Source organism: Chiloscyllium plagiosum, unplaced genomic scaffold (genome assembly GCF_037043375.1).
Source record: "Chiloscyllium plagiosum isolate Xiang-an unplaced genomic scaffold, Cpla_swu_hap1 HiC_scaffold_27, whole genome shotgun sequence".
NCBI classification, from domain to species: Eukaryota; Metazoa; Chordata; class Chondrichthyes; order Orectolobiformes; family Hemiscylliidae; genus Chiloscyllium; species Chiloscyllium plagiosum.
Window position 1 is genome coordinate 31,938,108 of NW_028270165.1, and position 14,037 is coordinate 31,952,144.

Sequence of the window (14,037 nt, forward strand, 5' to 3'; positions counted from 1 at the left end):
TGTAACCTTTTTCCAATGTTAAATCATGATAAGATAAACCACTGCAATAGCATCTAACTGAGAGCAGTGGTCATAATCTAGCATTCTAGCTACTCGCTTGTCATTGTGAGGCGTTAGCAATAGTACAGACATTAAACAGCAAGAGACTACATAAATATCTTACCTTGAATGAAATAATGAATTGTTCCAAATCGAAGTCCCATAAAACTATTTGTGTTTGTAACTCTTTCCTTGATGATAAATACAAAACATTCGTTTTGTTGTTTTAGCATTTTGAGCAGAGGACATGAAATTACAATAAACTAAACGTTTTTTGATGATGCTTGCTTACTGATGGAAAATGAATGGGCAGCAGAATGGTTTCACGTGCAATCAAACTTTAATGAAGGACGAGGGAAGTGAAGGTAGATAAACAGCTATCTAAATATTTTGATCGGTGGACAGATAGATATAAAGGTAAATCGATAGATGGATGGATGGATAAATATATAGCTGAAGAGGGAGAGTCAAGCATCGCTGCAGTAAATTGAAATAGTCTGAGACTGCCATAGTGTTAAGGGTTTAGATGTAGAGTGTGTACAAGAAACTATCTTAAGTGTGTACAAAAAATTGTTTTGATATAATATGTCGATGTACCTACTATAGAAGGCGGAATCCTTGACCTACTCTTGGGAATAAGACGAGACTGGTGACTGAGGTGTCAGTTGGGGAGCATCATAATTCTGTTAATTTTAAAATAGCGATGGAAAAGGATAGACCAGATCTAAAAGTTGAAGTTCTAAATTAGAGGAAGACCAATTTTAATGGTATCAGGCAAGAACGTTCAAAAGCTGATTGGGCACATATGTTTACAGGTAAAGGGATGGCTGGAAAAAGGGCACCTTTCAGAAATGAGATAACCAGAGTCCAGAAAAAGTATATTCCTGTTAGGGTGAAAGGAAAGGCTGGTAGGTACAGGGAATGCTGGATATCTAAATAAAGTGAGGGTTTGTTTAAAAAAAAGAAGGAAGCATGTATCAGGTATAGACAGGATAAATGGAGTGAATTCGTGGAAGAGTATAAAGACAGTAGGGGTACACTTAAGAGAGAAATAAGGAGAGCAAAAAGGGGACATGAGATAGCTTTGGCAAATAGAGTGAAGGAGAATTAAAAGGGTTTTTACAAATACATTAAGGACAAAAGGGTAACTAGAGAGAGAATAGGGCACCTCAACGACCAGCAAGGAGGCCTCTGTGTGGAGTCGCAGGAGATGGGGCAGATACTAAACGAGTATTTTGAATCAGAATTTACTGTAGAAAAGGACATGGAAGATAGAGAATGTAGAGCAATAGATGGTGACACCTTGAAAATTGTCCATATTACAGAGGAGGAAGTGCTGGATGTCTTGAAACGCATAAAAGTGGATAAATCCATAGGATATGATCAAGTGTACTCTAGAACTCTGTGGGAAGCTCGGGAAGTGATTGCTGGGCCTCTGTTTAAGAAAGATGGTAAGGACAAGCCAGGGAATTATAGACCAGTGAGCCTGACGTCGGTGGTGGGCACGTTGTTGGAAGGAATGCTAAGGGACAGGTTTGTACATACATTTGGAAAAGCAAGGACTGTTTAGGGATAGTCAACATGGCGTTGTACGTGGGAAATCAAGTCTCACAAACTTGATTGAGTTTTTTGAAGAAGTAACAAAGAGGCTTGATGACGGCAGTGGTAGATGTGATCTATATAGACTTTAGTGAGGCGTTCGACAAAGCTCCCCATGGGAGACTGGTGAGCAAGGATAGATCTCATGAAATACAGGGAGAACTCGCAATTTGGATACAGAGCTGGCTCAAAGGTAGAAGACAGAGGGTGGTGGTGGAGAGTTGACTTTCGGACTGGCGGCCTGTCACCAGTGGAGTGCCACATGGGTCGGTGATGGGTCCACTGCTTTTCATCAATTATATAAATGATCTGGATGTGAGCATAAGAGGTATAGTTGGTAAGTTTGCTGATGGCACCAAAATTGGAGGTGTAGTGGACAGCAAAGAAGGTCACCTTAGATTACAACAGGATCTTGATCAGGTGGGCCAATGGGCTGAGAAGTGGCAGATGGGGTTTAATCTTGATAAATGTGAGGTGCTCCATTTTGGGAAAGCAAATCTTAGGACTTATACACTTAATGGTAAGGTCCTAGGGAGTGTTGCTGAACAAAGAGACCTTGGAGTGCAGGTTCATAGCTCCTTGAAAATGGAGTCATAGGTCGATAGGATAGTGAAGAAGGCGTTTGGTATGCTTTCCTTTATTCATCAGAATATGGAGTACAGGAGTTGGCACGTCACGTTGCGGTTGGACAGGACATTGGTTAGGCTACTTTTGGAATATTGCGTGCAATTCTGGTCTCCTTCCTATCGGAAATATGTTGTGAAACTTGAAAGCGTCCAGAAAAGATTTACAAGGATGTTTCCAGGATTGGAGGATTTGAGCTATAGGGAGAAGTTGAATAGACTAGGGCTGTTTTCCCTGGAGCGTCGGAGGCTGAGCGGTGACCTTATAGAGGTTTACAACATTATGAGGGGCATGGGTAGGATAAATAGACAATGTCTTTTCCCTGGGATCGGGGAGTCCAGAGCTAGAGGGCTAGAGGTTTAGGGTGAGGGAGGAAAGATATAAAAGAGATGTAAGAGGCAACATTTTCACTCAGCGGGTGGTAAGTGTATGTAATGAGTTACCAGAGGAAGTGGTGGCGGCTTGTACAATTGCAACATTTAAACGTCATCTGGATGGGCATATGAATAAGAAGAGTTTGGAGGAATATGGGCCAGGTGCTGACAGGTGGGACTAGATTGGGTTGGGATATCTGGTCGGCATGGACGAGTTGGACTGAAGGGTCTGTTTCTGTGCTGTACATCTCTATGACTCTGTGACTCTATGACAGATTGCCACATATGCAAACGAGACGTTCAATGAATTTGCGTGTGAATTACAATTTATATGATGTTTGTGGAAAATTCTTGTTTCATCTCCATGTATGGAAAGTTCAATGTTGTTTTGATAGCAGATCTATTGCAGCTGGGTCAACACATAATAGAAAATGACAGGATTTGTTAGTTTAGGTGCATCCTGACACTCATCTTATGACATATTCATGCAATCTTTCAGGTTGTGAACCATTGCCTCAGGCCGTTCTGCATAAAGCTGAATTTCACCCGTTTCCCACCATAGAAAGTGAGACCCATATCCTTTGTCAGTGTGGATCTTGATGTGTGGGACACACTTCAACTGATCTTTTGCTTTCGCTATTGCTTCAAAATTCTGTTCATGTATGTTTAAAGATCTTCACACAAAATGTCACGATCTTTCCTTTCTCCACATTTTGAATATCTTTTGCCTCAAAAATGTATGAACGTTTAATGTTGCCCTCAATGGACAGATGAAAATACTCTATTTCATGTAAATATAATCTTCATGTTATGAATTGAACCACCTACTACTGTTAGATCTGCGTGAAGTAGTCAAAAATCACAACCATTCATGCAAACACTTCCATAATGTTCAAACTTGCAGATTGAACTCGTGCAGAAAGCCAAACTATGAACCGGAATGTAAGGCATTAAAAATCAGCGAGGAGCAAGACTAGGCTGTTCTACATATTAATTATGAGCCATCGACGAGAACTGAACTTCATCTAATTCCCTCGGTGTCTTCCCGTAGCACTTGAAATTGATTTCCATCAAACCTGATCAAATATCCGGCATTCACTTATCGCCGGTTCCAGTTTTTTAATGGCAGTCAGATCCAGACCAATGTAATTTTTTTTGTATTAAACAGGAACCCAGCCTTGGTTAAATCTACACCTTTGTACGATCTATTAATGGAACTGATTACATTTGCACCTTACCGAAAGCACTTTATGCACCATTATACAATTGGCAACCAATTTCTTTTGCTATAAGGCAAATAACCTCGCATTCTCCAACCTAACCTTCATGGCTACATTCTCTCATAGCTGAAACATTTTGGGAAGGTCTGTGCGCACATGCTCAAGTGTCACCACTCTTTGACCTTGGTTAATTCTTCAAGTGACCAGTCTTTCAAAGGGTTTGTAAGTCCAGGTGGATCCTAACACTCATCTTATGACTTATTCATTCAATCTTTCAGGTTGTGAACCATTGCCTCAGGCCGTTCTGCACAAAGCCGAATTTGACCCGGTTCCCATCATAGAAAGGAGAACCCATATCCTTTGTCAGTGTGGATCCTGATATACGGGGCACACTTCAACTGATCATTTGCTTTTGCTATTGCTTCACACTGTATGTTCAACGATTTTCACACAAAAGGTCACGATCATTCCTTTCTCCACATTTTGAATACCTTTAGCCTCAAAAGTGTATGAACGTTTAATGTTGCCCTCAATGGACTGAAGATAATGTTATGTTTCATACAAATATAACCTTCGCATTATGAATTCAACCACCTAATATTTTTAGATCTGCGTGAAGTAGTCAACCATTACAGCCATTCATGCAAATGTTTCCATAATGTTCAAACTTGCAGATAGAACTCCTGCAGAAAACCAAAATACCGTAGCAGAATGCAAAACGTTAAAAAAAATCAGCGAGGAGCAAGAGCAGTGACTAGTTTTCCAAAGGACCCAATTATATTTATAGTTTCTCCTGACCATACATCGTACAGTAGGATTGCAACCCAATGTGTTTTATTGTCTTTCGTGCCAGATACTCTTATCATAAATGAAGCAACTTGTCTGAAAGATCATCATAACTTTTAGCAGCAGATTTTGCTACTTGCCATCCTTTTTGATGAATCTTCAGAGTTCTTTCTTTAATGTGAAAAATAACATAGAATCTTAACGCATGATATCTGCATGAATACTTGTTCAATAAGCTGAATATAATCCTTCATTTTCAGACAATCAAACAGTTTTCTTATTACAGAACAAATTGACTCATGTCAATCACATCAAGCTTGTCTAGTTTACTTTTGAAGAATGGAGCTATCACAAATTTACTACACGTTACAGAAACTAATTCATAGCAGTTACGAAAAATAACAAGAAATGATATACACACTCAAAAAAAGTAGCATCAAATAAAACTATAGCTCTTTTGAGAATTTTGTTGAGAACATGGAAAATATGTTGAGATTCATCATCAGAATATGGAAAATGTTATGTGAACTGACACCTAATGCCTGTTAGATTGGAATCTGAGATCAGGCTATCCAAAAATATAATGGCACTAGATGACCTGGAGGCGAAGGGAATCGTAATTCATAAAAAAAATGTCAGATGGAATGAGTAGACAATTTCTGGAACATTACTTAAAGTAGGAGGTTACAAGTTTTGAATGTTTGTTTTGCAATGGCACATTGTCTGTTGCAGACTGGGACAAGGCACCAGTGTGACCAATAAAATCAGGGAGATGAGCAGGAAATAGAAGTATCAATGTATGTAAGCACCCAATATATCTCAGCCTTCTTCACCATGCTTGACACCTCGACCATCTTTCCATGAGGCTGGATTTGATTCCGAGACCCAGAAAGTGAACATCATTGAATTATGCACTGCCCAGAACAGTCGTACTGGAGAGTGATAAAGACAGTAATGGAATGATGCTGCACTAGTCAACCAGTGCAGCAATTTCATTGAGATTGACGTCACCATCAGCATTTGGGAGTAGGGAGGAGTCTCACGTTTGCATATCAATGGATAACAGTCAAATGTCATGAATTGAATGCCTCGCAGTATAAAAGGCTGCAAATTTGTGCTGCTGCTGTCAGAAGTTGAATGATCGAATGACTTAAAACGGGTCCTCTTCTACACAAGCCAATTTTCCACTTTAATAGTATCTTCCTTTATCTGTGAATGGAAGGTGAGTGGTTCTTTCAACAGTTGAATGGGCAGATCCCGTTTCAAAAACGATTCCCGTTGTCAATGGTAGATGAAGGAGATTGCTGATACAAACAAAAATTGAAAGGTAAAACAAGTCTGAGCTGAGAGTTCTTGTGCGTACGGGCAAAAGATCTGATTGAACAAGGAGGGGAGCTAAGCTGATGAAGAGTAGCGAGGTCAAGGACAGATGAATAGGAAGAGATGTGTAGTTCTTCCAGATGCATGGGTAGAAACTGGGTACTCGGCAAAACCGTGGAGACATGAGTTAGCAGAGACGTGACTTTGATGGGAAAATGGCGTGGTTGATTTTGTGGGCATGTAGATAGCAGGAATTGGAAGGTAGGAAAGAGGTAGTGTGATTATATATCACCAATCTTTGGACCGTTCGTGCGCTGGAAGCACAGACAGTGTGAGCTTTCTCTTGTTAACATTTGCATGTCTTTATCATTATGATGAATGTTTGGCTTAAATTAAACACTTCGTGTGAACCGGGTTACTGTTCATAATAAGCAATAAGCCCGCACGCAAAGAGAAATAAACTGAGGAAGAGTGAATGAGACCGAATTTTTGTTCAGTTGTCCAGAGACAGAGATACAAACAGCAAACTTAGAAAGTGAGCCGAAACACGTTAATTGAAAAGAATATGCTGAGAGAACTGAAGACTATAGTCAGAGTGGCGCAAAGTAAGCAAATCTGTTTCAAATGCATTTTTTGGAAAAAGTGTGATGGAACGATTGCAAAACGCATAAAAACGGAAGACATCTGAGAGTTAGGAAAATGACAGAAAAACTAGCTTTCAAAAGAAGGAAGAGGGGAAGAGAAAATTTGGGAGATGGAAGAAAAAGAGATTGTGAAATTGTGGGCGGCACGGTGGCACAGTGATTAGCACTGTTGCCTCACAGCGCCAGAGACCCGGGTTCAATTCCCGCCTCAGGCGACTGACTGTGTGGATTTTGCCCGTTCTCCCCGTGTCTGCGTGGGTTTCCTCCGGGTGCTCCGGTTTCCTCCCACAATCCAAAGATGTGCAGGTCAGGTGAATTGGCCATGCTAAATTGCCCGTAGTGTTAGGTATGGGGGTAAATAAAGGGGTATGGGTGGGTTGCGCTTCGGCGGGTCGGTGTGGACTGGTTGGGCCGAAGGGCCTGTTTCCATACTGTAATGTAATGTAATGTAATGAAATCAAGGCCAGACCTTGAGGAAAGAGATGGAGGAGCAATGCTGAAAGGGAACAAAGAAAGCAGATTGAAGATGGAGAAACAGAACGGAATGAAAGTTGTCACAAACCGTGCGTAGTTTGGTTAAATTATTGATTTTTCCAAAATGCGTTCACCTCTGTGCTGTTATTTAACAGTTACATTCTTGGTCCGAGATCGCTGAGCGGGGAAATAATCACGAGAGCCTAGGATCGTGTGGAAAAAACGAAACAAAGCATTTCAAATGAAAGGCAAAGTCGGGAGAACGATAGAAAATGAACGCATGATGATGTGGAAAATCAAGATCAGACAGAACGAAACTGTTATAGGGTCATAGAGACCTTCACCATAGAAACAGACACTATGACCAACTCGTTTATGCCGACCAGATATCCTAGATTAATCGAGTCCCATTTGCCAGCATTTGACTCATTTCCCTTTAAACCCTTGCTATTCACATATTCATCCAGATGCCTTTCAAATATTGTAATTGTACCGGCCTTCACCACTTCCTCTGCCAGCCCATTCCATACGCGCAATTGCGTGGAAAACGTTGCTCCTTCGGTCTCTTAATCATCCCTCTCTCAGTTTAAACCTGTGCACTCCACTCTAGGGCTCCTGTACGGAAGCAGATCTTGAGTATTCACGTATCTATGCCCCTCATGAGTTTATAAGCTTCTCTCCGGTTTGCCTAAAATACTTCAGAGGAAATAGCGGCAGCCTATTCAGCCTCTCCCAATAGCTCACACCTTCAATTCAGGCAACATCCTTGTGAATCTTTTCTGTACCCTATCAAGTGTCATAACATTTCCTGTAGCAGGGAGACCAGAATTTAATCAGCATTCCAAAAGTGGTCCAACCAATGTCTTACAGAACTACAAAGTGACCTCCCAACCCCTATATTTGATGCACTGCCCAATAAAGGCAAGCATGCGAAATGTCTTCTTCACTACCCTGTCTACCTGAGCCTCGAATTTTAAGGAACAATGATCCGGCACGACAACATAATGCTCCAAAGGACCTTGCTATTAATTGTATAAGCCCTGCCCCGATTTGCCATACCAAAATTCAGCACTCACATTTATCGAGATCAAACTCCATTTGCCATTCCTCAGCCTTTTCCGCTGTCCACAACTCCATTAATTTTGGTGTCATCTGCATTTGAACAAGAAAGACCAGTGCTGAAGGAGAGAGAGATCTCATTCACTATACAGATGCATCCTGAACATGAACAACAGACATAGATGAGTAATTCTGTGGCAATATGTCTGAAGTAGAGACCAATTAATAGACAGGTAGTCCTTGAGACAGTTTTGCTGAGTGATGTCGATTACATTTCATATTAGTGTGACATAAAACTGTCATTGTGTTGCAGTTTAATACATATCTGTGCATTTTCAGAGGCTCCTACTCAAGTCACTTCGATTGTGCGTGGGCAGCACAGATATCTCTCTACTTATTGGGTTTTACTATTCTCATGTTAGAACCTCATCCGGTCGCATCCAGTCAGAGAAGGTAAAAATATTCTAGCCTCATTGTATTTTCACAACAGTAACCGTGCAATCTCAACTGTCATTGGATCGCAGATATTGAAAGTATCTTCTTAATTGTAATTATTGTTGTTCTTTATTATTTAGCACAACATCACATGGCTGATTTTGTGAGCTGGAATCAAACACTGATGAGACCGTGGTCAGAGGTCAATTCAACTATTCTGGGTGGAAATGATGGCCTCAACTGCTCGATGGCCAACAATGAAGATAATAGTTTCATTGCTAGAATTGGCATCATTCCCATTGTCCTCGCCCCAGTAATTATCTTGAGCATCATTGGAAACTCAGTTGCATTGTGGCTTCTCATACAAAAGAAGATATCATCACCGACAGATGTCCTCCATCTTAACTTAACCATAATGAACATTTTTACCATGATATCTGAAACGGTTATTTTGCTACAAATTATAAAACCACTTATCGCAACAGAGATTCTTAGTCGTATCAACATTATTGCGAATGTATTCGTCTTATATGGGAATCCAGTCGTTATGACCTGCATTGCGATTGACCAATACATCGCTGTAGTCCACCCCATCAAGTTTCAGACGTGGAGAAGGCGCCAATATTATGTCATTCTGACGATTGCAATTTGGTTCATTCTGTTCGTGCAGAGTCTGGTGGCCTATTTCATTACAACAGGTCCATTGCACGAATTACTGTCATGTGATGCTCAAATTGTTCTCTGGGAGGAGAATATAGTGGTTTTACTGTGCCACGAATTGTTCACATTTTTCATCCCAATCCTAATTCTATTGTCCTGCTATGCCATAACCGCTAAGAAATTAATTGCAGTCGGTTCTGGGAAGGAATCGATGACAGTTATGAAGAAGAAGGCACTGAGAACTATTCTAGCCATTCTGGCTCTTCTTCTTTGTTGTTTTGCTCCATTTCATATGTTTGAATTGTCTTTTGGTTTAAAGAGCTTGTTGGGTAACTCGGGAGAAATGATAAAGTGGTACCTTTACTATATTCGACCATACACCTGGGCCTTCACGTCTGTTAACACGGTTTTCAATCCATTGCTCTACATTTTCAAATCCCAAACCTTTCAGTGGAGAACAGACTTCCGTTTTGTGCAACGCATACTGAATGGTAAAGTGACATCCAGGAACGTCCCTTAATTCCGCACTTGTCACGTTCTGATCCTATCTATGCTTTCATATATCCATTCCTCCACTCATCCATTTCTCAATCGTTACATTTATGCATCCATCTATTCATTATCACCTGTAATCCTTTTGACTCTTATTTAACTAACACATTTCATTTAATACATTGAGTGCTCATTTCCAAACATCACTTCCTTTCCTGACAGACCACCATATGCACTTATCCTTTCCCGTAGTATATTACTGAATAACTTTTCTATTCTGATTAGTGCAGCATTGTGAAATCACAAATTGTATCACGCGGGGGAACATACTGGGCCTTGGTTAAATGTCTCACTGACAAAACCACATCTCTACTAACATAGCATCCTTTCGATGCTGCACTGAGACATGAGTCTAAACTCTTGTTCTCATTTGTCTGGCGAGGAGCTTCAACATAAAATTTTACATCTTCGGCGAGGACGATTCCAACTGACGCACAAATGAAAATAGGAGGTGCTATTTTTCAGACTCATGTCACCATCACATGAATATCAAGTCCACCTGTGAAATATTGGCTGGAGGAAAATTTATTACTTATTAACATAAACAACGATGAAGCTTCCCAGTAATTCACTTCATGGTTACTGATATAGGTTGACGTTACCTCGTTCTCCAAATCATAAGTGAATTTTCTTACAACAACATTTATTATGTGTCTGAATTATTCTTTTTTTTCTGTTGTAAGACTGAGAACTGCAAGTGGGCGATTTGATGGTGTTATGGGTCACATGCAATGCTCTGTGGGGGTCAGATAAAGGAAAGCAGGCACTAGGGCAAGAGGAAATTTGACGACATAAGTAGTACTTGCGAGCCCTCTTTATAAATTATTTTCAGATTTGATTACCAAAATCCTACACTCAGAAATTCGAGAATGTGCTTTTGAGAATCTAATGAAGGTTAAGACAAGCAACTCAATAATCCGATGAAGAATGACAACGAAAGAATACATAGTAATTCACTTTTTCAGAGAACAGACAGCGAAATTACAGCTGGATACAAAATCTTTTGTAATTTTCCAATAATTCTCTGATTTCTGAATTGGCTAATACCACACTGATTAAATGGGAAGAATTTAAAATTGACTCCGCCCAGCATACTGGATCAATAATAATGGATTCAGATTGATTCATGGTGAAGAGAAGAGCAGCAGTATTTGAGACAGTTTTCAATTAATGCAGGTCTGCAGATCGAGGTGTATCTGGTGTTAGGCACTTTGGGAGATACGGAGAAAATTGAGTTGAAAAATACTTATAGGTCTCTGGGAGTGCTAGACTGTCAGCTTAGTTCAAAATTATTTGTGGAATTTGGCCAAAGACAATAAAATAGATTGCTCATGGGATGTAGAGAGATCTGAGACGCCTTCTGCTGTGCATAATTGGAAAAAAAGTAATGAAACAGAAATAGAGAGAAAGGGAGGAGTGGAATCAATTTTGGATTGCCATATTATGATGCAGAGATAGTGGTACTTGAACTAAAATAAGGACAGGGCGAAGAGGTCAGAATGCTGATTGTGATCAGTTTCAGATTTAAAAAAACTGTATGAGGAACATGGAAGGACTTCAAACATGAAAAAGAATAGAACTAACCGGTTGAGATATATTATTATACTGCTTAGAGCATTGAAGATCTGAACCCAGGCTTCTTGGCCCAGACATAGGAACACTATAACTGCACTAGAGGAACTCAGGAAGACAAATACATACATACTTCACAATTAAACTGCTCAGAGTCTTTATTACACACTTGCAGAGCTCACTTGACAGGAATACGCAATGGCTTTGGTTTTATTCTTGTCAGCTGTTGATGATATTGGCCAATTCTCCACGTTAGCATATCCACTTGTTCAAAGAATGAAACGTTGCTTCACAAAGAAGCACGATTTGTCAATGCTGGCGTAAGTTCTGATCGACTAATTATTTAATTGCCTGCTGGAATTTTGGACAAAATGCTGTTGAATCTTTGGGTAATATAATGATCATAAAAGCAGTCAATAAAGTGTGCATCGTCATTTAAATCTATAATATTTGTCTTTGCTTTAGAAAAACAATGACAATCAATAAACACAAACAAACAGAAAAAGAGGACTCACAGAAATGCATTTGCATCGTTTATTTAATACAACAGAACACAAAGCATCTTTCATGGCAGAATTGCCACTCAGCGTTATCACCAAACCACTTTAAGATATATTAAGATAGCTAACCAAAAATTTGTCCAAAGGGTTCAGGCTTCAGAACCGCCTCAAAGGAGGATTGGGAAGTAACGTCACCAAAGAATTTAAAGGCTGGAATGTTTGAGTGTACGAACTGATATTTGAAGAATTATGATGATTGTAACCTCTAGCCTCTTTATTCTGACGATCACTTTGTGACATTATGCGAACTCCTGAACTTGAAGAAAGCTAACTTTGACGGTATGAGTCATGCTTTGGTAAGGATACGCTGGCCAAGGATACTTAAGGAGTTAACTGGAAATAGACAACTTCAGTCATTTAAAGAGCAAATGGGTGAACTTCAACAATTGTACATTCCTCACAAGCGTAACAGTAATCAAGAATAGGTGGCTCAACCATAGTTAACAAGGAAAATCAGGGATAGTGTTAAAGCCAAAGACGAGGCACATAAATCGGCCAGAAAAAGTTGCAAACAGAGGACAGGTAACATTTAAAATTTAACAGAGGAGGGCGAACAGTTTAATTCAGATAGGGAAAATAAAAGATGAAAGTAAGCTTACGGAAAACATAAAAACATAAAAACCGACTGCAAAAGCCTCTACCGATATGTGAAGAGGAAAAGACTGGTGAAGACAAATGTAGGTCCTTGCAGTTCGAATCAAGATGAATTCATAATGGACAACAAAGAGACGGCAGACTAGTTGAACAAGTACTTTGTATCTGTCTTCACGAAGGCACAGCATAAGTAACCTTCTTGAAAAACTGGGGACAGAGGGTTAAACGTGAAGGAGGAACAGAATAAAATTCTTAACAGTCAGGAAGTGGTATTGGGGAAATTGATTGGATGAAACACGATAAATGCCCAGGTCCTGATGTTTGCATTCCAGAGTACTTAAAGAAGTGGCCTGAGAAATAACGGACATGTTGCTGATCATTTCCTAGCATTCTGTAGACTCTGAAAATCATCCAATAGACTGGAGGATAGTAAATGTAGCCCTACTATTTAAAAATAGAGGGAGAGAGAAAACGTGTAATGACGGGATGGTCAGCCTGATATCACTGATAGTGAATATGATGGAATCAATTATTAAGGATGTAATAAGTGAGTATTTGCAAAACGGTGGCAGAATTGGTCTATGTCAGCACGGATTCATAAAAGCGAAATGATACTTGACAAATTTTCTAGACAGTTTTGATGATGTGACAAGTCCTGTGGACAAGCGTGAATCAAAAGTTGTTGCATATCTGGACTTTCAAAAGGCTTTTGACAATTTTCTCTACAATAGATAAGTAAGGCAAATCAATCTTCATTGTATCAGAGGCAATGTATTTACATGGATCAAAAACTGATTGACAGACAGGAAGCAGAGAGCCGGAAAGAACGATGCATTTTCAGAGTAACAGGCAGTAATGAATGGTGTGCTGAAGACTTCAGTTCTGGAACCTCTGCTGTTTACAACATACATTAACGATTTGGACGACGAAATTGAATGCAATCTCACCAAACTTGCAGACGATACCAAACTGAGTCTCAGTGTGTGCTGTGAGGAGGAAGCTAAGAGGCTGCAGGGTGACTTGGACAGTTTGGCTGACTGGGTAAATATTTGACAACTTACTTATAAGGCAAATCATTTTCTGAATGGTGAAAGTTTAGGAAAAGGTGAGATGTACGGAGACCTGAGTGTCATGGTGGGACAATCATTGTTATTCAGGTGCAGCAGGCAATGAAGCAAGCTCATGGCATAAGGATTTGAGTATAGGAGTGAGGATGTCTTGCTCCAGGTTTGCAGGGCCTTGGTGAGGCCACACTTTGAGTATTGTATGCTGTTTTGATTTCCAAGTCTGAGGACGGACATTCTTTCTATTGAGGGAGTCCAGCAAAGGCTCACCAGACTGAACCAGGATGGCAGGACTGACATATGAAAAAAAAATGAATAGACTGGCCTTATATTTTAAGGAACCGAGAAGAGTTCAGAACTAAGGGTGACAGTGTAAGAATAAGGATTAAGCCATTTAGGACTGAGATGAGGAATGAATTGTTCAATTAGAGAGTTGTGAACCTCTGGAATAGTTTATCATA

The 14,037-nt window shown here is 40.0% G+C and overlaps 1 protein-coding gene across 1 annotated transcript in view; it reads left to right on the forward strand.

Annotated features, from left to right (window-relative positions):
- LOC122543621 (kappa-type opioid receptor-like) overlaps window positions 1-9,754 on the forward strand; it is an 11,681-nt gene extending 1,927 nt beyond the window's left edge. Inside the window, exon 2 of the mRNA XM_087975234.1 lies at window positions 8,715-9,754. Coding sequence (XP_087831360.1) covers window positions 8,715-9,754 — 1,040 coding nt within the window. The remainder of the gene's footprint in view (window positions 1-8,714) is intronic.
- The last annotated feature ends 4,283 nt before the right edge of the window (window positions 9,755-14,037 follow it).